General features: G+C 43.6%; 1 protein-coding gene across 1 annotated transcript in view; it reads left to right on the top strand.

Moving 5' to 3' along the window:
* Positions 1–21,302, top strand: part of COL6A6 (collagen type VI alpha 6 chain) — a 79,336-nt gene that overhangs the window by 34,744 nt on the left and 23,290 nt on the right. The window contains 9 exon segments of the mRNA XM_058657173.1: positions 503–556; positions 5,885–5,920; positions 7,490–7,552; positions 8,975–9,037; positions 13,727–13,789; positions 16,886–16,948; positions 17,711–17,761; positions 19,048–19,083; positions 19,717–19,779. Of these exon segments, the coding sequence (XP_058513156.1) occupies positions 503–556; positions 5,885–5,920; positions 7,490–7,552; positions 8,975–9,037; positions 13,727–13,789; positions 16,886–16,948; positions 17,711–17,761; positions 19,048–19,083; positions 19,717–19,779 (492 nt within the window).

Here is a 21,302-nt window from a genome sequence, read left to right as displayed (position 1 = left end):
AAATGACTAGTATATGTTACTGGCCACTGTTAGCAAATGGTAACAGTTGGGAGGCTTGTACATTCCATACCTTTGTGTCTTAGAGGAGATGTGTGTGTTTTGTGAGATTTAATTCATTGTAGTGCATTCATCTACACAAGTTATCCAGACAGAGTAGGAAATCCAAAGCTGTAATAGCAGCCATTCCTGATGGATGGTAGGCTTCCTTTAAACCCTCCATGGTGAGGTAGGCATAGTTTGATTTGAGTATTCTGTGATCTGTACCCCCTGAAAACAAATCCCACGTGGTAAGGATTGAGAAAGCCCAGTTACCATTCTGTACATCTTCCTTCATAAAGCTCATGTTCATGTAGTTGATGACCAGTGGACAGGAATGCCACATTCCAAATGGGGTGTAACTGGCATTTGTGTGGACCTGTCCATGGTCCTGGAACCACAAGCTGAAGTCGAGGAGCTCTGTGCCAGTGCTGTGTTCACTGCCATGTGTCTGTGTCTTTGACAGGGCAGGCGAGGCCAGCTGGGCGCCCCTGGAACTCCAGGCTCCAGAATAAGGACGGTAAGAACCTTTCTAGGTCAGGGCCCCACCCATGGTTCTGGACAAGGAGAATGACTGTTTGTGGAGCATAGGTGGTAGGGTTCCACTGGAGTGTACAGCCTCAAGAAAATCCAGTTAGAACTTCTCTTAGAATAAGACAAAGGACTCAGGGAAAACCACTGCAATGGAGGTAGGAAAGTTGCTAGCCAGATGACCCAATAGGGCAGAGAGCAAGGTAAAGAGAACCCAAATGACCAGCCGGGGGAGGGCTGAGTGTCTGGGCTCCTGGCCAGGCTGAGGTAGCCAGTGATGCCATTTGAAGTCTACCTTCTGTCCTGGAATTTCAGCAGGGTGGGAGGACAAGAAAGAAAAGATACTCCTGGTGTGGGTATATGTGAGAAAGAAATTGCTTCTGAAATCTTCTAAGAGTTCTGTTTGGTTTTTTATTTTAATTTTTGATGTTTATATAGTTGAGAAGCATGCATTCCCATGCAGACCACTGGTTAGGGTGGAAAGGATGAAGGAATAGAGGGAAGTGAATGAGACAATTGTTTCCAATCTTGTTTTTTCCCCTTCCTGTATTTGGGGGAAGTGGGGAGAGACAGGAAGAGAGTTGTTCCCAGCAACTCAACTGCATCAGTACCCAAGGATGAAGGAGGCCCACCTGCTGTCAGTCCAGGGTCCCCAGTATGTAGCTCTGAGGGTAATGCTTTAAGTGATTTCAGTGGTTCTGAAACGCAGGTGATTTCATTGCTCCAAGGTTGAAGAAATTCTTTCAATTTCCATTGGATGACATAATCCACCTTAGAGTCTCCATTCATGCAGATACTTTCTGTCAAAACTTAGCTAGGAGAGTTGTCCAATTTGTTCTGCCCTTCATCCTCCGCCATGGTACTAGACGTCCTCTGAGAGCCTCTGTGAGCTGTCATGTCTGTCCTCCATGTGCATCTGGGCATGCCATCCACTGCTGTGGATTCAGCAACTGAAAAGGCCCAGTTCTGACACATGTACTCCACTGTCAGAACACAGATCCTATAATTTTTCCTGTGCTTGGAGTTTTGAGTTCAGTGGTCTAGTTGAAGTTGTCCTCAAAGAAACCTTGCCAGAGATGACTTCAGACCTAATTCCTGCATGTGCCAGTTAGTGTGGGATCCAACTCAGTCTGTCATCCACATCAGCCTACACACACACAGGTGGTTGCAGTCGCCAGGTCCATTCTGTCCCCAGCCCCAACTCAGATGCAAGCCAATGGGTGCTGCGACCCTGCCCTTGCCTGCCCACCATACACTTGGCCCTCATGTATAGCAGCAGGAACTGCAGCCTAGTCAGACCAACTCCCAGTAACCACTGCCAGGCCTACCTCCAGCCTGTTTTTTTCTTATGACCTAGGTGGTCAGTTTTGGAGTGTCTCCTTCTTAATTTTTTTTTAGTTGATTCTTTTAAATTTTATTTTCTTTTTTTAACATATTTTTATTGCATTTCATTTTTTTAAATTACATGGCATTTTAATTACGTGGCATTTTTTATGCACTGGGATTCCCCCCACCCCTCCCCACACCCTCCCCCCATGGCGGATTGCTCCACCTTGTTGCATTTCCATAGTTCAAATTCAGTTGACATTCTTTCATTGGAGGTATTTACCAAGCATAAAGTCCAGCATCTTATTGTCCTGGTAAGTTCAATGGTTTCTTTTTTTTTTTTTAAAGATTTATTCAGTTTATTACAAAGTCAGATATACACAGAGGAGGAGAGACAGAGAGGAAGATCTTCCGTCCGATGATTCACTCCCCAAGTGAGCCGCAACGGGCCGGTGCGCGCCGATCCGATGCCGGGAACCAGGAACTTCTTCCTGGTCTCCCACGCGGGTGCAGTGTCCCAGTGCACTGGGCCGTCCTCGACTGCTTTCCCAGGCCACAAGCAGGGAGCTGGATGGGAAGTGGAGCTGCCAGGATTAGAACCGGCGCCCATATGGGATCCCGGGGCTTTCAAGGCGAGGACTTTTAGCCGCTAGGCCACGCCGCCAGGCCCAGTTCAATGGTTTCTTGGTGAGACCATCTCTGGTCTGAAGGTAGAGCCGGCAGAGTATCATCCCAATCATGTTTTAGTTTTTCAATGAACACTTTAATTTTTTTTCTATGCTTGACTGTTTAGAAATGTATAGAGTATAAATAGAATTTTTAGCCAGTAAGTGGAGATACCTATAATGAAATACACTTAAATGCCTTTCTTAAAGGTCAAAATTAAATCTTTCTTGCATCATTTGACATTTTTTAATTCTTTATTTAGTTGTCCAGCCCTCTTATAACTCCTCTGTCTTCCCTAAAATATAAAATGTTTTCAAGTAGAGCATGTGTATACACAAGCTGGGTGTGTAGTGTATTATACATCACATTTTTTGAGTAGAAAGCCATGGAATTAGTTGTTATACTGCACCAAAAATATTTTTGTATCTGGGAGCAAATTCCTCATTGCAAGGCAGAGACCATGACAATGAGAATAGAGGGTGTGCTTGAAATACGCAGAGTATGATGGATGGAGGAGCACTTTGCTAATTCTGCATTAACATAGACACAGAAATGCATTGTAGTTCATTTTACTTTCTCAAAGATGTAGCCAGCTTACGTACCCCTGGAAAATATTTTTTTAAGTGTTATCCAGGAAATCCCAGCTAGGGAGGGCATGCTTTTCCCATTTTATAGCCTCTGAGGGCTAATGCAGCATCACCCTAAATCATTACTTACATCTCGCAACTCGTCAGCATTGCAACCCCTAATGTGAGTTGCAGGTTCAGCTCCATGAAAGCAGGACTTGTGGCTGAAGAGGTCAAGGTAGAGGTGTGTTCAACATCTCGGTGCAAGTCACCAGAAACAACAGACATTAACAATAGAAAAACGGCCCAGTGCAATGGCTCAGCTGGCTTATCCTCCCCTTTCAAGAGCCAGGACCCCATATGGGCACCAGTTCCTGTACTGGCTGATCTACTTCCCATCCAGTTCCCTGCTTGTGGTCTGGGGTCGTTGTCCTCTGCTTTCCCAAGTCATAATCAGGGAGATGGATGGGAAATGGAACAGCCAGGACATGAACCGGCACCCATATGGGTTCCTAGTGATTTCAAGATGAGAATTTAGCCACTGAGGCATCATGCCAGGCTCTTTAATATCCTTTTTAAATCACATTCCTACTCTTTAGAATTCTGTTTGTAAAAATGCATTAAATGATACATTGCCAGGGATCATCATTACCAAAGGTCAGTGATGGTTGCTTCCAGGCACACAGTTTGGGGGTGATATTTATATTTCCTGCATTCACATATTTTAAAAAATCAATGTGTAATCTTTGTAGAAACAAGTCTGTCTTTTAGAAAGAAGAAAAATCCCCACTGCTGCCTTTAGAATTTGGGACACAGGAGATGAGGAACACGGGTTCTGTGCAGTAAGGTTCTGCTACACTAAGTGCAAAATGTGCTTTGCAAGGAGATGAACAAAACTGACAAAATCTGACTTTTATTCATTCAATAAGTATTCTTTGAACACCTACATTGTATCAGCAACTCTACTGACTAGAGTTATGAAAGCAATATGATAATTTATTGTATTTCTCAACTTTAATATTGGTCCAATTTGGGTTGCCCAAGTTGGGAGCTGTGTGGTACATTGTAGGGTGTTGATTTTGTCCCTAGCCTCTGTCCACTCAGTGTCAACACTCCCGACTTGTGACAATGACAGATGTTTCCTGATATTGCTAGATGTTCCCAGGGAAGGCCGGATGGGGAGAAGACTGCCCTGTTGTGACTGACAGCCACCTCTCTGGAGGGAGACGGACTTGTTGTGAGGACTGTGCGGGCCGTGGAGTGAGGCACAGAGAGGACTGGCTTCAGAAAGCTGCAGTGCTGGGCACAGATGGAGCAGAAGGAAGGAGGGGCTGTTTGTGAACTAGAGTGCCGACAGTCAGTCTAGCATCCAGGAGAATGAGAAGCAACTATAGCCTCCAACCAAGGTGTACTTTGGTTCCCGTTGGGTCCAGAGGCTGTTCCTACTCTCCGTGCTTCTCAGTACAGCTTTGGAGGCATCCTAACGGGGCTCTAGGAGAGTGGTGCATCATTGCCGTGAAGATGTAGCATCAGTGTGATGGTTCAGCATTTGAAATCCATGCCTTTCTCATCTCCGTTGGTAGGACATTGGCTGTACTCTGCCTTGCGTATACTTATGATGCTTATCTCCTCCCATGAAACCCAAAGAGTAAGAGTGCCACCCCCAAGGTCAAAGACGTGTGTGTGAGTGTGTGTGTGTGTGTGTGTGTGTGTCTTTAAGCTCCCATAGTTCCTGTCCAGTGTGCTTTCTGCCTAGGAAATCTGAATAAAGCTGAAACGAATTGAATTAGAACAGATAACCCCTTGTGTTAAAGGAGTGGAAATTTCTTTTTCTCCCTCTGATAGGATGTAGACTTCCGTGGTAAGGTAAGTTGTTAGTATCTTAGTGAAATAGGCCTCTTGTCATTTATCACCCATACAGAGTCTTAGAATCAGATATCAACAGATTTTACTAAAACACAATTAGGAGAATTTAAAATTTGCAATACTGGCCTTTCAGAACATCTCAGGTTTCTATCAAGACACAATTGTCTGATGCTTAGTGAATTTTGTAAAATCTTGAATGTCTACCTTGCTATAACCTTACTGAGTGATCTGAAGTTAAGCAACAAAATGCCATTCTCTGTTGATATCCTGGTCTATGGAAGAGTGATCTGGAAGATTCCTAGATAAACCCCTACCCTCTCTTAGGAGGGTAGAATTAAAAACCATATCATTGTTTTCATTGAATATTTTATTAATGGACTGAACTGAGTAAAATTGTTTGCTTGGGATGATTTCTTCATTTTGGACAGGTAAGTATATTACTTGACTTTTTCAAAATAACATTAACCATTGTTCATTTCTGAACTTAAGCCATTATAAAGTTCATGGAGCCGATTTTTTTCAGTTTTTCCTCTGGCCTCCCGCCTTTTGGCAAGTCCCCTCCCAATTTCTGGCTTACTTGTCAGTGCTAAGGGAAAAAATAAAAAGAAATAAAAACTCAATCAGCCAATTTTGCAGCTGTGAATAGCTCTACTAAAAGTTGAGGGGAGGACACATTACCACATTGTTGTCATGAGTGCCTGTGGATTTCAGCTGCCTGTGCCCCTAGGACACAGAGTTAGCAGTACTGTGCTTCGAGACAGTGGATGGTTGAATGTTTTAAACCCTTTGTGGGAACTTTCATTTATGTCAGCGCTTTAAAATGCTCATTGCTAGTTCAACTATAAAAAGCATATTTTTTGAATGAAAGATATTCCCTTTCCTTTCCATTTTAGGTGACTCGTGGCCAAAGGGGACAAGCAGGGCCACAGGTACAGTAGCTTTTTCTCTTAACTATAAATAATAAATATTTCTTGTCCAATCAACAACTAGAATGAGTGTTCAACAAAAATCTCTTCCAAGTCTAAACTTCTTTCTGATAATGGAATAAAATGTTGGGAAACAAGCAGGCTACAATTTCAAAGACATCTGATTCTGAAATAAATATTTGGAAACTTTTAATGAAAAACATAATGACCAGAGAGAGTTTGGCCAAGTTGTTTAACTTTGCTTGCATTTCAGGAACAAATTGGTAACCCAATAGGTGACCTTTCTTTTAGATTTTTTTTCAGTTCGCTGTTAAACTTTACTGATAATTTGCCTAGAATCCCTTATATAGACTGTGAGAATGCAATAAAACTCTAATAAAAATTGTATATTCTGAATATTTTATTCAAAAACTGTATCCAATGCCCTGTGCATTTCTTGGTGATAACAGTGGACCTGCAGTGTTTACAGCAGAACAATGTGACTTCAAATTTTATAGAACATTCCCAAAATAAAACACAATGTGAATAAATATGAAAATGCTTTGAAAGAGGCATTGCAAATGCAATGAAAAGGTTTTTCTTTTGGTGCAAAAAATTTTAAATTCATTCACAGTGTTTTTTCATAATAAGTACTTTCCATAAATTTTTAAAAGACATCTTATGCCCAGCTTTGAAATTTTTGGCCCTAAAAATTGTTTATTTGTTCCAGAGCAGTACAAAGAAAATGTGTAAGCTTGTCATCATTCATCTACTTCCCAGAGTTTCAGAAAGGAGAGACCGAGCTCTTCGATCTGCTGGTTCACTCCCCAAAGGGCCAAAAGGTCTGGCCCAAACCAGGAGCTTCCTCTGGTTTGCCACATTAACAGAAGGGGCAAGCACCTGGGCTACCCTCTGCTGTCTTTGCTCCTGGCTGGCACACTAGTGAATATAATATTTTAAGAGATAATGTCATGGCAATGTTTGAAGAGCATCTGAAGTGCATACAGTACACATTTATTGAAAGAGTGTGGGCCCAACGTGATGGCTTGGTGGCTAAAGTCCTCACCTTGCCCGTGCCAAGATCCCGTACGAGCCCTGACTTCTGTGCCAGCTGTTCCACTTCCCATCCAGTTCCCAGCTTGTGGCCTGGGAGGGCAGTAGGGGACAACCCAAAGCCTTGGGACCCTGCACCCCCGTGGAAAACCCAGAGGAGGTTCCAGGTTTGGGTCAGCTTAGCTCTCTCTGCCTGTTGTGGCCATTTTGGTAGTGAACCAGTGAATGGAGGATCTTTGTGTCTCTCCTCCTTTCATTATATTTGCCTTTTCAATAAAAATAAATCTTTAAGGAAACAAAATAAAGGCTTGTGCAAATATAAAAAAGCGGAAGGATATATATACATACATATATATATATATATATAACAGTATCTTCAATGAGCTTGTAGACTTTGCAGGAAATGCAGAAATCAAAGAATAAAAGCAAAGATCTTGCATTGTCACTGTGATTGAAAAAATCCTGATTTAAAACCTTGCATGTAAGGGCAAGAAAATTCTCAGGAAGCCATGTTAACACAAGGGTTCTTTTTCATCCCAGGGAGTACCAGGCATCCCCGGCCCAGATGGACTGGAAGGCTCCCAGGGACTCAGGGGCACACAGGTATGTATCAAGGCCAATCAGAGTGAGAAGCCGTGTCGCTGCCTTGCAGAAGGAGACATGCTGGCAGGAGTCTCAGGGTGAAAAGCTGGTGGGGCCGCCCAGTCTGCATGTGTGCAGTACATGTCCTCCTCTGTTTCAGTGTTGTCCCCATCCAGAAGTGAGGGAAAAGAGGGTAAACCTGCCAGGCAGCGGTCCTTACCTACTGGGCTCTGAATATCAAAGTGTCCCAGCCGGGCTTTAAAGTCAAGAAACTGTTGAGCCTCAAATCTGCAAATCGTGGTCAACTTAACAAGTCACAGCTCAGAGTAACATCTGCAAGCCAGTGGTGTAGGAGAATTGGCTCTTCAATAGCAAGGAGTTGTTCCAAACGTGGCAGGAGTCATCCACAGGCTGATCTGCCAGGTGGCACTCGGCCTGGCCTTTGCTAGCCTGCTTGGGGACCTGCTTCACGCACTCTTTGCTTTCCCTGGAACACACTGCAGCTGGCTCGGTACACCGGTCACAGGAGAGGAGAGGAAGTATGTGCCAGCGACAGCCAAATGCAGCCTCAAATAACAACGGGCAGGGAAGGAAGGGCCTAGCCAAGGCTGAGATGAGGGAGGGTCCAAGAACAACCAAACAGTAATGTTTTGCTTCATGGGTTGTTGTTTTTTTTCTCCAAACATAGTTTGGAAAGCCAGAAAAAGAATGATTGCTTGGACCATGCCGAACAATGGTCCTGTTGGTTTTCAAAGTGTTGATTCACAAATGAAAGTAGCTAAATGAATGTTGGCATCTGGATGGATGAAAGTTATACAGAATATCCTTAAACATCAGAGAAGAAGTTGGGTCCACGCTTAAACTTCAGAGCAGTAAGCAGGTTTCCCTTGGCCCACTCCTTCTTACCAGTTTGGTTGCTCTCTTGCAGTTACTTGCCAGCTGAAAAGGTCTCCATTTGCTTGCTCTCCAGGGAGAGCACGGGGGCTTTACAGGAAGCTTGATTCCATGCTTAACACATCACCCTAATGTCCTTTCTTCCGCTTCTTAGGCCCTTATTTTTTTCCCCATGCCATAATTGAAAAGGAGAAGTCCAAACCAAATGCAGCAGGACTAGTCATAAATACTAAAGCCCCAGGTTTTTATTAAGGGTCTTCTTTTCACTTAACATAGAAATGTTCTATCATGACGATGCAAAAGAAATTCTGAAGAGCTCAGCTGTACAGTTTGCACCCTCCCCCACACACCAAGTCCAATGCTCCTCCACCAGCATGTCTGTGAGACATTAGGGTCCCCACAAGATGAGGGAGAACAGAAAAGATCAAGAATGGAACCAATGACATCATGGGAACTCTGTCCCAATTTTCTGTCCATGTCACTAACTTGGCATTTCCACTTTTAGTATTCAAGTGTTTCAGAAAATTATGCTTTCATGTCTGCATTTAGGGCCGAAGAGGAGAGACTGGTATGAAAGGAGAAAAAGGAGATCTGGGAAGAAAAGGTCCCCAGGTATGTGATGAAGTCATCTCAGCATGTATCTCTTATCTTAGTTTATAACAAATGCCCTTTTAATTTCTCCTCTGTGCAACTCAGATCACCTCTCTGACTCGGTCTTCTTAGGGATTCACATGGCCTGGAGAAGACCGTCTTTTGTAATAGGCTCAACCTGCCCTGAGCAGGAGTCTTCTGGAAGATTGTGGAACCTTCCACTCCCTGGGGCCTTCCCCAGCAATTGAATCAAAATCTCAGAGGCCAGGGTTTCATTCATTTCAAATTCTGCCCAAGTGGTTTCCACAGATACTTCGGGCTACAAAAATTTCTCTACATAGCATCAGTACTTTCCCAACTTCAAAGTGTAGTAAGAATATCCTGGAGAACTTAATAAAGCAGATTCCAGTGGAGTAGATCCGGAACAAGGCCTGGGACTCCATCCTTCCATTAGCGCTCATGGGGCACTGCTTGGCTGTGGATCATACTTTGAGTAGCAAAGCTCCCATGTGACTTAGTCTTTGCCTTCCTGGGATCATAGGATACAAGGAGACTTCCAAAATTTGTGGAAAATGGAGTTAAAAGGTAAATTAACTATACAGCAAAAGACTTAAAATCCGTTTATATATGAAGATGGTCTTCAAACGGTTTGTGGAAAATGCAGATTGTGAGAAAACTATGGCATTGTATACGGAGTTCATCATTTTTTTACCAAACAAAACTCAGCTTTTCTACTCCATTTCCCATGAATTGTTTAAAAAAAAAATCCCTCCTATTTTATTTGGTATGTCCCCTTCAGAGCTAGATCTTTGTCTTGCTGGACAGTACCAGCCGGTGCTAGAAGAGCACCACTCATGTTCTGTAGTGAATCAGCTGGTGAGTGAATGAGGAGCCGCTGGGAACTGCACTCGCCGCTACCACTGGCATAAGAGGAACCATCTTCAAACATCATGAGAACTCAGAAGCTTCAGGGAAGGACTAAACTGAGAAAAACTATTTTGTATTCACATCCTTGAATCATTAAATGCTTGATCACAAATGGAGATTTCTGGGAGGAGGGGGTGGAAACAGCAGTAGCCAATGACAACATACATCAGGTGATTAGCTCATCTGTTTATGTAAAATACTGAGAGGTGGACGGGAGGAAAGCCAAGGGTTGTGCTTTTTCTATATGTATCCAAAGCTGTATCCAACTAGCTGTTACTCAAAGAAGTTTTCCAGTTGCTTTAGAGCATAGCTCTGTAAGACCCCTTTCATCTCACTTTGGCCGGGGGCTGGGGGAGGGAGGGTCATAACTCATTCCATGTCTTGGCATTGCCAGCATTCATCAAAAGGTACTTTTCTGTACTCCAGTTCTTCCATTTATCTGGCTGCTAACACAATTTTCTTTCTCTGTGCATTTCATGAAATACCCTTGTCACACAGTGAAATGCCATTTCAAAGACGTAGTTTTTTTTTTTCTGTGTTCAGTCCATGATCAATGGGCTCTCCAAATTGTTTACAAAGGAAAACTGGAGAGGCGCGCACAGTTGGCGAGCAGGGCAGTTCTCCAGTGGCTCTGTACATCCACTGCCGCAGGTTCCAGAGCACTTGATTACACCCAAGGACCAGCCACTCTAGAGTTCTAAAAACTTCCTTTTCCCACTTCATTTAATACTAATGATGTCATCATTGCCAAGGGCTCCATGACAAACCCCCAATCCAAGTCCCCATATTGGAGGTTTTTCTGGGCCCCACCTCCTGCATTAAGTTTGTGGATTCATGTTTGTAGATCTCCATTCTGGGCTGATACCTGGATGCTGCATGTTGGGAAAAATTGTCTCCGATACATAGGCCTCTGAACAGTGTGGCTGAGACAAAGGCAGATTTAGATTGTTTTATTTCATCCATTTATTCACAGAATCAAGGGTAAATGCCTAGAGAATCGATTTTTGGTTGAAAAGTTGTGTTAGTAAGACATGTCTTGCTGTGTGGTTGTGAGGGCTGAAGACTTGTATTTATCCTATTGAGTGTCCTGCACAGAACAAACTTTCCATAGAACTGTATTAGCTGTTAGAACAAAAGCAGCAAGAATTTGACCTCAAGCTAAAACCCTTTCCCTTGGAAATGCCTTAGGCTTCCCTTTATACTGCTGAGCTGTTGTCACTCTCAAATCAAGGAAACCCCTTGAAACCTGGAAGGAGGTAGGGAAGGAGTTGTTAGAAGCCACTAGCATTCCTTCCCTGCCAGCAGCATCTGAACAGGTCATCTGTCTGGGTTAGCCGTTCACTGATGCTGAGTCCCATTCAAGCAGGCATAAGCCCACATGTGACATTTTGTGGCATATTTCACAGGGAAAGGAGTCATGACTCCTGATTTTTTGGTGAGAGAGAGAACACAAATGAACTAGTTTCCAACCACTGGTTTTTTCGCCACGTGATTGCAGTATCCAGGACCTAGCCAGGTTGGAATCAGGAGCTTCATCCAGGTCTCCCATGTGGGTGACAGGAGCCCAAACACTTGGGTCTCCCTGCTGCTTTTCCCAGGCCATTAGCAGGGAGCTGGATTGGAAGTGAAGCAACTGGGACATGAATTGGATACCAGCATTGCAGGTGTCAGTTACACCCCACTATTCCACAAAACCAACCTTAGTGTGGTATTTCAAATTCTGACTGGTGGTGTGGCATAGCAAGTAAAGCCACTGCCTGCATGGTCCAACTGCTCTACTTCTGCTCTAGCTCCCTGTTAATGGCTTGGGAAAGGAAACAAAAGGTGGCCCAAGTGCTTGGGCCTCTGGCACCCATGCGGGAGACCTAGAAGAAGCTGCTGCACGAAAGAAACTTCTGACTCTTGGCTTTAGTCTGGCCATTGTTACGCTCTTTCTTTCAAAGAAATAAATCTTTAGATAACTCACTTTAACCAAAGGCTGGGGGATAAGTTAAAGGCTGGGCAGAATTTATGCAGGATAAGAGACGAAGCTGAGTGATGGCGATGGATGTTGACGAGGGATGGTGGCAGAAAGCGTCTAGAATACTGTGAACTCACAGCAGAGTGGTTTCAAAGAGATAAGCTGGGGTTAGGGACCTTATGACTTGGTGTTTAGAGGAGTTTAAAGAAAAAGAATATGAGAAGATGAGCATAATTTAAGATAAATTTGATTTGTAGTAATTCTTACGAGCTATCCAATAATTGTTTTAGTATATTTGCTGGTGTTCAGTGAGTGGTTTGGACTGAAAAGACGTCCATGTACATTCCTTGTGGAGAAGTGACTTGGGGAGTTTTGACAGACCACTCAGGAAGTGGGGATGAGTTGGAAAAAGTAGGTCAACAAATAGTCCTTGCAAATGGCGAGTAGGGGGCGAGTTTTCTTTGAGGCTGATGAGAGAAGACGGGGTGACCAGGGAGACTGTGACAGCCTGGCATTACAGAAGTTAATGGAAAGTTTTCAAAGAACATGTGGTCAAACACAGATAAGATCAGGGCAGAAAAATGTCCTCTAGACAAACATGAAGGTAACAGGAGGTGATGCTGTGCAGAAGTGGAAGTGAAAGCTCTCCACCCATTCTTTTTCATCTAAGGCAGTGAAGAAATGGAGTCTTGGAGCTTGGAGGGGGGGAAGGGAGTGAGGGAGTGGGCAGATCCTTATCTTAGTAATCAACTCACTGTTTAACAAGCCTGCCTGTTGGGATTTTTTATGTCCAATTTTCTCATCTTTTAAAAAGGTAAAAGCACAGTAAGTTGTCAAAAGTCTTCTCGTTCTGAAATAAAGTTGTGGAGTCCCGTGCTTGTTACATAGCAATTGCTTTATAGAGTTTTAAATTGACCAAAACATTGTGAAAGTGATTTCAATAGACTGGCACTAGAATTGCAAGTACCTGTAAACACTTTGGCCGGAAAAGATTCCTCTTGCCGAGTGTTTGGCTACCCCAAAGGAAGAATCTGGTCCCTGGTGTTACCAACAGCAGGCGGCTGTTATGTTGTCTCTGCATTGGGATTTTTAAACTGTTCACCTCTAGCGCTGTTTAAATAAAGCATGCTTTCTAGAATATTGGAAGAACATTCTTCATTCGATCTGATGGATCTTTGTAGACACATGTTCAGGCTTGTCATTAAGGTTTTTACTCAGATTTTAAAGCTTTCTTAATATGGGCCTGTTATGTTGTTAAATTGGTTTTAAGCATCTTAGAGTTTTTTCTCTCTTGGAAAATGGGTGTTTACTTCCAATTTTCTAACATAACACTCAGAACACTTTAGTATATTTATCTTTTAAGTATTTTGTTATTGCTGATTGCTTTCAGTGAAGTCTGTAATGTGCACATCATATTTGCAAGTAGCAGTAAGTTTACTTAAAAACAAAAGCTTTTGAACAAAACAAGGAATCCATAAGAATTTAGTTCAAAGCAAATATTATTGAGAAAGCCTCTTTAAATGTTAGGCATTTTAGCAACATCTGCTTAAGAGAAAAACAGTGAGAACTTGAAATCTCTTTGGAAGAACAGACTCACGAGGATGTGCGATCATTGGAGTGACATCTGGCATGAATTACTTTATTAATTTTCTTTTATTTACTGGTCTGTGACGGCTGTGATACATTTTTCCAGAGTAAGAATCAAGGCAACCACAACTCTTGTCCCATCTGTGCCTCATTTTCCTCTTAGGAGAAACACAAAGGGCTTAAGGGAAAGTTGCTTCATATTTGTGCTACATTTACAATTTCTGTTTTCGTTTCAGGGGCCTGCAGGACCTGCAGGAGAAACAGGGAATCCAGGCCGTATGGGAAGCCAAGGCAATAAAGTAGGTCACATTCTTTGGCCCCACCAAAGGAGAGAGGTTTTCTACTCAAGGGAACTGGGGCCTGGATGCATTGACCTGAACCTTTTCAACACGGAGAATGCGCTTCATTGCCCCAAAACTCTGGCTGGATTCTTCGAGAGCCAGAAACCTCTAAGGATATGGGTGTGGACCCTGATGAGGTCAGGAATTCCAGCTGAGCGAAGTCTCAAGCGGGGCTCCACCCAGTCGGAGCTGTAGGATCCCAGGGAGTGAGGGCTGTTCTGAGACAGGCCTTCCTTTCCTTCTCCCACAGTCCCTCCCTCCCCCCCTCCTTGCTTTCTGTCTTCCCACCATTCATACAAACCTTGGCTGAACACATCTGCACAACAGGATGCTGCCCTGAGCCTCCGGGTGGGCCGGGGAGTTACAGCAGAGCAGTGATCTCTGGATTGCAGAAGCAGCCCTAACGTTTAGAATAGTCCCTAACATGTGAGAAGAGCTCGGTTAATATTTCTTGAATGAATAAACTTCTAGATGTAATCATGTTAACTGTGACGAGAAAACAACCCCACAAAATTTAGAATGTTTTTAAGACCATACTCAAAGGTATAAAATTAATAGGGATAGTCGCTGAGCTGGAAATTTAAACACAGCACAAAAAGTGTTTCTGGGTCTGGAAATGTGGCTTCATGGAAGTCCAGGACTGAGTGGGCCTTAGGAGATAAAGGGTTTTTGGCAAGGAGAAAAGGTAGAAGGGGCGTTCCGGGAGGAGGAAGTGTCATGGAAGACATGGTGTTGGAAAATCCTGGGAGAAAGGTGTCATCGGAGAGTGAAAAATAATGCTGTCTGGCAGGCACCTAAAGAACAGTCAAAACATTCCTGGGCATAGAAGATGAGAGGGAGGGAAAGGGAGTTTGTTTTGCAATAGAGGACCGTTAGCGTGGGCTGCTGTGATGGAAGGCGGCAGCTGGATGCTGCAAAGCTAGTTGGTTGGCATATATGCTAAGAGACGTGGATGGGATGATAGGGAGGAAGCAATTCAGGGGCAAAGGGATTTCTATGGCTTGTGGTGCTGCAATGATATAAATGCTTCTTGCCCTGGAGAAAGCTGCAGGGGAAGCCGGGTCTCCAGTGGGAATTGCCCTGAGCTGCCTCAGGGGCTTGAGTGTTTCAGACATCTTGCATGTACCACAAGACTTGGAAAAATTTGTCGAATTAGATGCTAATGTTTTTCCACTAACATTTTGAAGACATTTTGTATATATGGAATGTATGCTGTGTGTTGGATAGCAAGAAACCTCCCAGAGTATCAGAAGGAACTGAGAAAGGGGTCGACAGTGGAAGATGTGGAAGACAGACGTGAAATAGTTGTGCCTGAAGAGATCCCCATGAGGGAGCTTTAAAACATTCACAGAAATGATGTGCGTTTTCATAATATGTATGCCAAAACGGAATGGATTTTTTTTTGCATCAATAGAAGCATCTTTAGTTTCATTTTTCCATGGAATTTTGCAGTTTCTTCATGTTAGTACAGGGGTTTTGTAAGGGAGGAGACAAGAATTGAGGAGGTAAATAACCCAAAGCAAATCCAAATCTAAAGCCCAGGATGGACTAGACCTTCCAGAGCTCAAACACATGTTTATCCTCCTCCAGCAAATGCAGGTTCCCAGGGAGACATGCAACCCAGCGGTTCATCCTGGGTTCAGTGCTGGACTCCTCCACAAGTCTGGATTCCTACCTGTAGTTCCTGCTCATGTAGCCCTGGGAAGGAAGCAGTGCTAATGGATTGAGTGATTGGGTTCCTCCCACCCACATGGGAGACCTGGAATGAGTTCCTGGTTCCTCCTCGCTCTGGCTTCAGCTGAGCCTCAGTCACTGCTGGCACTTGGGAAGTGAACTAGCAAATGGAAATGTTCACTGTGTCTGTTTCAAATGTAAAAGTAAAAAATAGAAGTAGAATGTTTTGGAAGAAAGTCTAGGGAGCAAGGGAACTGCTTCTGTTTCATGGAATTCTGTTTCGCTTCACCCTTAGAGTTCAATGCTGGTGGAAATTTGTCCTTTCGTCTGTTTCCTATGTTGCCTTTCTAGCCTTAAAATGATGTAATCACCTCTAGGTGTAGGTGCACACATTTCCTCAGTTTTTCCCCCACAGAAAACAAGAGAAGGAAAGAGTAAGGATGCAGAGTAACTTGATAGTGAAGACACTTAACAAATGTCATGTCAACCAGCAGTCAAGGCTAATATCAACAGTGAGAACCCATGTTTTCGGAATGCACGCTTGATATAATGTGATGAGAACAGCAGTGTATCCCTGTGGTCTGCTCCAGAGCCCAGACTAAGCAACAGAAAGGAATCCGAGGAGACCCAAGCAAGGGACAGCCTCCACCATGCCTGAGCAATAATCCTTTCAACACATAACTCATCAAAATTAAGAAGTTGGATAAATTTTCCCAATCTAGAGGAGGCTAGGGAGATCCTGGAACAGAAAAACTGTATGATATAAAAACTATGGAGTTGTCAATATAGGCCAAATCCACACTGATTTGTTGGGACAATGTGCCCTCTAACAGGGAGGGTATGTGGAGGGTAGGTGGGCACTGTCTGGAGTATGCTCACAACATTTCTGTAAATCTAAAACTGTTGCAATTTTTTTGGAAGAGGGGTTAACTTTCCTTTATAAAGCTTTGTGAATTTGCTATGAAGCTGAGCCTTCCTCAACGTAATACTGGGGTTGATTTATAACCCACAGTTGATGATCTACTAGGCAGAAGATGGACACTATCGCCATGGAAGCTGTGTTTTATCTGGTTCATCAGGGAAACCAGTGCGTTACATTTTTTGAGCAGTTTACAGCTTCCTGTTTGATTCATGGTAAAAGACTCTTGTAGTGCTGGGTTGCTGAGATGGCAGCTTGCACTAGACAATATATCAGACTCGCTGGGTCTCCAGTGATGTACGGAGAACCCCACTGGCCAACAGCAGCGCCTCCTGGGATGTCTCTTGCTTGATCCACAGAACTGATTTCCATTATTGTATCTGATACACAGGAGATGGATGCCGTCACTTTTGATTTCCATGACAATTCTAATAGACATGTTTCTTGGTTCTGTTTAACAGGGAGAACCTGGAGATGTTGGGCCGAAAGGAGCTGTTGGCTTTCCTGGTCCTCGGGGCTTGCCGGTTTGTTGTTTTATCACTACTTTTCATCTGGTCCTGGGAGTCTTAGAATTCATTAGACATCTGGCATGGTTCTTGAAGAGTTAAAGGATGCTGTCCAAATCAAGCTAATTTGTAGCTTTTAGAATTTGAAAGAACAGTTCATCTTACATTAGTGTCTTAGCCACTTTTTCCAAAGCAGCAGTCCTCCAGGTTCCAAATATGGCTAGGATGCTGTTGTCCCCAAATGGTAAAATGGACCAAACTTGTCTTTAGCATCCCCGTAACCCTTCTTCAATCTCTCCTCCCATGAGAACCACAGCAGCAGAAACCCACCCCAGTGTTATTCCTCTGCGACTCAGCATGGCCAGGCATGTAACATTTTTGCTTCTGTCTGGCAAACTGAAAATGTACGTATGCTTCCGAAGTGAGCACAGCAAACTAAAAGGAATTAGAGCTAAGATATGCAGACATGAATGTGGTGCAGAAGCGGCCATACTCTAAGTTCCTGTTTCTGACAGATCTGTGTGCCTGCTGTTTTCTCATCTGCATACACAGAAGGCACAGCTATTCCCACTTCATAGATGAGAAGACCAAGGGACAGTAAATTGTCCCTGCTAGTTGCCTTAAGTGCTGCTGTCACAGAGCATCAGGGACTGCTCAAAGGGAAGATCCTGTTTCCTAGTCTCTCCTACTTGGACCAGAAAAGCTGGCTCTCTTATCTTCTTGTGAATAGGCTCTTGCAATGAAGTCTGGAATGTTCATGACTTACTGCTTTATTTCTAGGGTGACATTGGCAGTCCTGGCTACGGTGGTGTGGGAAGTAAAGGGACAAAGGTGAGTCCATCCTGCAATCCAGACAGTTCCTGCTCCTGTTGCTCGGGTATGGGAATCCCCCGTCCACCCCATCCCCCATTTTAAGAGGGAAACAGCATATGGAGCTACTTTGGACCATCTGAAGTGCATTTTGATCACGTATGTATTGATGTCTGGCCTGTGAGGATTGTGGTGCAGAGGGAAAAAGTGTGATGCTTGAAGGTGCAAGTCACAATTGAAACGTGCAAATGGATTCTCTGGTTCTTGCCTTGATGGGCAAGTAGGGCCTGGCTTGCTCCTGCTTGAAGGGTGCCTCTCATCAGAGCAACTCTGCAGCCCCACAGCTCAGTTCACCAAAACTATTGGCTTCTATAGACGAACAATAACCAACAGGAAATCATGATAATAAGGGCTCAGTCATAGTCACACAATCCTCAAGAACATGATACAAGCAAAGACAGCCTTCCTTGAGGACCGAGAGCCTCTGTCAGGGAACCACTGAGAAGCATAAGCAAGCTACAAGATTCAGAGAGGTTACCAAGTTCTTGGAAAGTCAAAATATTGTAAAGGACCAGTGCAGTCCCCATTGGAGTTCCAAAGGGAATGAGGGAGAATTTGGGGAGAACAAAAGCCAAAGAAATCTAAAACTTTTCTAAAAACAAAACTAGCAAGAGGGATATCCAGTGAAAAGGTCTTTAGAAGAGAGAATAATTAAAACAACCTGGAGGGCCTCACTGTGGCTGAGCAGGTTAAGCAGCTGCTGACAACATCAGCATCCCATAGGGGAGCCCTGGGATTAGCATACCTCTTCAACAATAATCTTTGGTCAAAATTTGGTAAATAGATGACCGAAAAGGGCATAATTGAGCTTAGATTCTGTGTAAGCTCCCTACATTCCCATTGAAATCTGTCTTAAGATCACTGTTGTTGAGCTTATCATACTGTGTGCAACCAGAAGGAGGTCCTCACACACGTGCTTCGGCGCGCTTAGAGCCTTTGGTTGCCGTAGTTGATCAAAGCAGTGAAAATGGCTTCCTAGCCCCTTGCCTGCTTTTCTGCCTCTCTGTGGTCTTTTTATTGAGTGCAACGTTAAGCCTTGGCTATCGTGTAAGTTTAACAATAACTTCTCTCAAAAATAAAGTATCATATTACAAAAAAAGTTGGGATTTGTTTCCAATCGTGCTGTTGTTTCAGTACCTGCTTTTTGCAAGGCATTAAAAACGAAACAAGGCAGTGGAGAGATGAAAGCCGATACGAATGGACTTGGGCACCAGGGGCGGTACTAATCCTCCCATTGTCAATTACAGGGGCAAGAAGGATTCCCTGGAGAGAGTGGCCCTAAGGTACGGTGTGCGTCCTAGCAACTGCAGATCAGTCAGAAAATTCCTCAGATGAGGAAATGTATCAGAGCCCACTGCAAGGGAAGCAGATAATAAACTCTATGGGGGTATTGGATGGGCTTCTTTTCCCCATCTCTTAAGACCATACTTTTTTTAGGAGTGAAAGACTTTTGAAAATATATCTTGTTTTTTATTTATAGATAAGAAAGATAATTTTCCTTCTAAAACACTTTCCTTTCCATTTACCAAGTGAATTTTTTTCCCATTGCTTGAAGGAAAGTAAAATGTAAAGCAAACAAAAATTACCTGATTTCTCCTGGCTGAAGTTTTCCCCCATGTCCCAGAGGAAGTTAGTGTAATACCCCATACCTAAGGCTTTTAGCTTTCCTAGAAGCACTGACTGAACTCAGTAAATGCCAAGCTCTGTGAAAATAAAACACAGGGTGTGTTTTTGTGGCTCCCCTGAGGCTGTAATATGTTAAGACAGAAGCAGAACTGCACTGTGCTGTGCTTTGTGGAGCAGAGCAGTGTCCCTGAAAACTGACTGCATGTTGGAATCAGTTTAGAAATGTGAATGTCTGTGAGGGGCTGTGTATTGGATTTTAATAACCGTCTTATTTTAATCAACTCACTTAGGGTGAGATGGGGGACCCTGGTAGCCCAGGAGAGATGGGACCCAAGGGAGCTAGAGGCAGAACGGTAAGTGTCTCAGATTCCCAGTGCACTTGTAACCTTCTGGACTGCCCCTGCTCTCCACAGTGTCAGATGTGCGCATGTGTAAAGGCGGATACTGCTTAATGCCAGCACAAGGGCAATGAACTGCACTGCTGTCGAACAAGGCCCGCTGCTCCTGTGGCCAAGGTCCCATTCTCAGCGCTAGAAACAAAGTCGAAAAAGACAATCATTGGGATGCGAAAGCAGATTTTGCTTCTGTGAGAAAGTCTGTGTTTGCTATGTACTTGTATCTGAAAACATCTTCACTGTTTTGTGGAAGGCTGATAACTTGCGTAATGCCGCAGATCACAAAGAATAAATGCACAGCTCCAGTTCATCCCATCAGCCTGTCTTGGGTAGGGAGATAAGGATGGATGGATTTCTTGGGCCCAGTGCAGTAGCCTAGTGCAACTTACAACCACCAGGAGTCTGTATGGGTACTAGTTCATGTCCTGGCTGCTCCACCTCACATCTGTCTTCCTGCTTGTGGCCTGGGAAAGCAGTCGAGGACAGCCCAAAGCCTTGGGACCCTGCACCTGTGTGGGAAACCCAGAAGAAGCTCCTGGTTCCTGGCTTCAAATCAGCTCAGCTGTGGCTGTTACGGAGTGAACCAGTAGAAGAAAGATCTTCTCCTTTGTCACTCCTCTCTGTAAATATGACTTTCCAATTTTAAAAAAATAGATTCCTTGCATTTGCTGATTTTTTAAAATACATCTTAGGCTGTATAAATAAGATGGTTCTCTTTCTTAGAATAGGTGAATTGATCTTAATATTGTGTTAATTAGCAAGAATTAAACTGTCTCAAAAAATTGACACTTGGAAGGTTTTCCAGATTTGGTTTCATAGTTGATTTGTTGATTTTGCCTTGATCTCGAGAGAGTGTGTCTGTGTGTGGCTGTGTGGGTGTGTGGGACGGGAGTGGGAGGAGCAAAGGAGGACCGTTGATTTTTTTTTTTCTTGCGAGCCATCACCAGAATCCAATGTATAGGAATCATTTATGTAAATTTGGGGGCAAAAATGGGATCCTTCTCTTCCCTCGCTCCCTCTTCCTGAAGGGACTGCTCCGCAGCGGCGGTTTTTTTCCTTCAACAACTTTGGACTGCCAGTTCTTTAACACTACACTTTCAAAACAATGATAAAGATGATACATTGAAATCCTCCTGGGTCATTCCCCTCCACCATGCATGCTGTCGGCACCATGCTAACAAGTTCAGCTATTTGTTCAGTTTCCTCCCCTCAATGCGCATCTGTCTTTTAAAACAAAATGAACTAATGGAAAACATGGAATTTTTTCTCTTGCCTTTCGAAATATCTGAACTTCTCTGTTCTTCAGATTGGAGTGAATCATGCTTTGTAGCTTGCTTATTTCGCTTTGCTAGCAGCTTGTTCACCTTTCCATGAATATTTCTGGATTTAGAGTTTGAAGTTTAGACACTGGAAATCTGGGTGAGCTGAAATTTCTGCTGCATGATTTTGATAGAACTTTGCCCTACTTTCTGAGTGTTTCT

The sequence above is a fragment of the Ochotona princeps genome, chromosome 30 (genome assembly GCF_030435755.1).
Source record: "Ochotona princeps isolate mOchPri1 chromosome 30, mOchPri1.hap1, whole genome shotgun sequence".
Taxonomy (NCBI): domain Eukaryota; kingdom Metazoa; phylum Chordata; class Mammalia; order Lagomorpha; family Ochotonidae; genus Ochotona; species Ochotona princeps.
This window is presented reverse-complemented; position numbering and strand designations above follow the sequence as displayed.